Below are 3,778 nucleotides of genomic sequence, written 5' to 3' on the forward strand. Positions count from 1 at the left end.
AAATATCTTATTTATCAAACATACTCCGTCATTTATTTAAATTCTCTAGAGGTGTGAATCTCTAAGTTAGTTTTTGTTAATATGAACAGATAAATTTACCAAGGACAAGGAGGCTTACATTTCTAAGCCTGAATAGACCTTGAGTAAGGAGAAACACGTTTAAGCCATTGGCAGCAATACCTGCATGTATTACCATTCTTAAGGCCCTGTAATTCTAATCTTTGAGTACAGCCAGATAATAATCCTGAATGATTTATATAGAAACAATAATTCCTTAAGGTTATACAATACCTCTTTGGTTCTTCATAAAGAAGGTCAAGTGTCTTATCTTATTGCAGAATTATTTTAGCTAATAAATCTATTAATTGATAATATATTGGGTCCAGTTTCCTGATATATATATATATATATATATATATATATATATATATATATATATATATATTTTTTTTCATGAGTGGATGAGTTTATTTAGAATAAGTTTGAAACCCTTGCCTTCAGCAAGGGTACTACAGTAATTACATCCGGAACAGACAATTCCTACACTGTCCAATATATAAAAGTTCCTCTGTACTTTCTTCAACACTGATCAACAAGCAGATTCAGTCCATGTTACTTTGATACATAATCTACTCAGTCAACCCAAGCTTCTTCTTCAGAGACTCTGGCATCTCAGGTGGAGGAGGGCAAGGGAGCCTGAAGTAGACCTTCACGGAGTCATAGATGAACCACTGTAGTGCGGTCAGAGTGCCAATCATGATGATTCGGGCAAAGAGGCCCTTCCACACACCTCTGAAGCTGAGTCTCTGCAGGACCTGAGAAGCTGTGCTTCCCTTCTCTTTATTCAGTACAGAGACCACAGAGTCAGCAGGGTGGGAAACAATTGCACAGAAGACTCCAGCTATGTAACCTGCCACAAATGTCACAACCAGCTGCTCTGCCTTTGAACATTCACTTCGGGGCTTGGGAACCACAAATTTGTACAATGCTTCAACAGTACGTTCAAAGCAGGCAAATTTCATCATGGTGTATGGAATCTGTCTCATCCACAGAGGAGCAACGCCCTTGTAGAACGCATTTAAGCCTTCTTCGCCATACATTTTGGGAACAGCTTCCCTCAATGTGTTGGCATAGCCAGGCTGGGTTTGGATTCGAACTTTAGCAGCTTCCATAGGAGCCAGGGCAATATCAGCAAAGAATTCAGCACTGGCAGAAGCAGCTAAATACAGTGACGTGCGCCACAGATAGGTGTTTTCCTCACCAAGCATGTTGCTATATAAGACTTTGAAAACTTCATAAAAGCCGAACTTGCAGAGCCCTTGCATGGAGTAGCCAATGAAAGTTGGGGCCCATCCTTTAGCCAGACCACGAACACCATCCTCTTTCAGTGTAACGGAGAACCCATTAAATATGCCCTTGTACTTCTGAGGGTCCACCTGCATGCGGCATTTTACTAAATCCAGGGGAACAACAGCAGTGTGTGTCAGCCCACAACTTAAGACCCCACCAAAGCCACACAGTGCATAATACTTCATGCAGCCAAATTCACAACTGTATTTTTCCACGGCGGCGGCAGCCAGGTGGCGGGAACGCCGGGGCGGGCCCGGGGGGCTGCGGGGACCCGAGGGGCCATCGTGCACCAGCTGCAGGTGTGGCGCGTTGAAGGGGTTCGCCCGGGCCAGATATGCCACGGACGAGAACATGCTCCTAAGATGGCGAACACTCAACCGCTCGCTCGGCCAGGCTGCGGCGCACAGAGGCCGAATGTCAGTTTCCTGGTATATTAATGGGCATTAGGTGGTCAATTTGTCCCCTATGCCAGGGGTTTTACCTTTAACTTATCACTCTAGCCTTTTTTGGGAAGAATGAGCACAGAATGATGTATTCTCTTCCATAACTGCTTCAAGCTGAAATGTGGTGCAGGTGGCCAGAGCCCAGGGAGGCTGAAAAGGCCAGACAAAGGTAAGGAAGGAATTTAGGCAATAGAGCATTAACTTAATTTGATCCAGTTAGAAACAAGGAGCATTCCCACGGGGCACCTTAGTCCAAAACCCACCAAGGCCTTCTGTGTGCCCTGTCATTACACTGGCCCCAACAATTTAGTATCTGTTTTCACTGTTTCAAACCTAGAATCATCCATTTACCCCAATAATTTGTATTCTTATTAATAGAGAGTGGTATTTAAAACACAGCAGCAACAAACAAGATTTGGCCTCCACATGTATCACTCTAGTTGGAGTTTTGTTACTCTTAGGCTGACTTAATGAACAGAGATTAGACACATGTGAGATTATGCAAATATACTTATATAGAGACATTTGCTTTTGCATTTAGCTCTGTGTTTATCTTTTGAAAACCCTTGAGTTCATTCAATACCTCATATTCAAACTTTCTCCTTAGGGTTGATATGGTTTTTACCCCCTTTCTATAGTTCCATCTTCCTTCAACAAATAAAAGCCCAGATCCCTTGTCATTGGTGTATTAATGTATTTATCAAGTTTGCAAGCAAGACCAGATCAGACACATAGACAGTGTCCTTTGACCAGGCTTTTCTGTCACTATGTCCCTCTCGCTTACTTCTCACTCCCACTTTGTTTGGTCACCTTCTTTCTTGACTTCCTTCTTGCCTCAATCCTGGCCACACCAGCTGAATTTTTACTCAGCCTGTAATTAGGTTATTTTTTTCTCATCACTTGACATATAAATATTTTGGAGCAGTACACTGCAATCAGCTTTCTGGCACATATCCAAAGAAATAAACTGATTGGCTCATTCAGCTGGAACAAGGTCACAAGCACATTTGAACAGTGAAGGGTACATGGATTAATGGAGTAGAAAATAAAAACATTCACAATTTGTCAAAATATTTGTTCAAAAATGCACTATTTCTTTCACTAATGAAACATTACTAAGCATTATATCATAAATATTGTGCTAAATCCTTCATATTTGAAAGTTACATCCATCTCCTTCTGCCAGCTATTGTACAGAAACATGTCACCTTCTGCCCAAATGTCAGGTTATCCATCTCTCCATGTAGTTTTGGAGCTGTGGAAATAAGCACTGTCAATCACTTCCATATAGTCAACATAGCCAGAGATCAGCACAACGGCATTTCATAAATGTTTGCCAAATCACTGAAATGTAGAAGGAGCAAATAATGCCAGTATTAGTCAAAATGAACAAACACAATGAATACGTGAATGTCCCAGAATTTGCTGGCCTGTGCATTCTTTCCTTTAGAGACTCTTTTGATGAAAACTCTTTCATTATGCTTTTCAATGCACTCTGATTAGTCTCTCTTGTGTGGGAGGCCAGCTCTCACTTTTTCCAGGGTTCCTATGAGGAAGAAAGAGAGATAGGAAATATTAGGTAGAAAGATAATGGAGAAGAGAAAGACAAACACAGGATAGCTTTGGGAGGACCTGGATCAAAACCCAGCAGCCCTTTCTGCTTCTTCAAAGGGGCTTTTTATAACAAGGGACAGGACAAAAGACTTTCCCCTTGCAAGATCAAATTACACTGCACAGCCAAGTGTATACCCTTCAAACACCTGGTAAACATGCCTATGTTCAGATCATCTCCTAATGCAGTCCTGCTAGGTAAAGCAAGCTTGGATTCTCAAATCCTGAGTAAGTTCTCGCTAGGAAACCTCTGTGGGTCTCCACACTTCTAAACATCTGAACATTGTAACTATGTCCTGAACCTCTTCATACTTGTGATGACTCTTCAGATTCTCATAGATAATAGCCCTGTCTCCCAGATATGGAGATCATAT

General features: G+C 41.6%; 1 protein-coding gene across 1 annotated transcript; it reads right to left on the minus strand.

Moving 5' to 3' along the window:
* Positions 1-444: 444 nt before the first annotated feature.
* LOC114683192 (phosphate carrier protein, mitochondrial-like) lies at positions 445-1,735 on the minus strand. The gene has a single exon (XM_037209002.1). It carries the CDS (start codon positions 1,701-1,703, stop codon positions 630-632), a length of 1,074 nt encoding a protein of 357 aa, XP_037064897.1. The 5' UTR covers positions 1,704-1,735; the 3' UTR covers positions 445-629.
* Between the last annotated feature and the right edge of the window lie 2,043 nt (positions 1,736-3,778).

The sequence above is a fragment of the Peromyscus leucopus genome, chromosome 10, assembly GCF_004664715.2.
Source record: "Peromyscus leucopus breed LL Stock chromosome 10, UCI_PerLeu_2.1, whole genome shotgun sequence".
NCBI lineage: Eukaryota > Metazoa > Chordata > Mammalia > Rodentia > Cricetidae > Peromyscus > Peromyscus leucopus.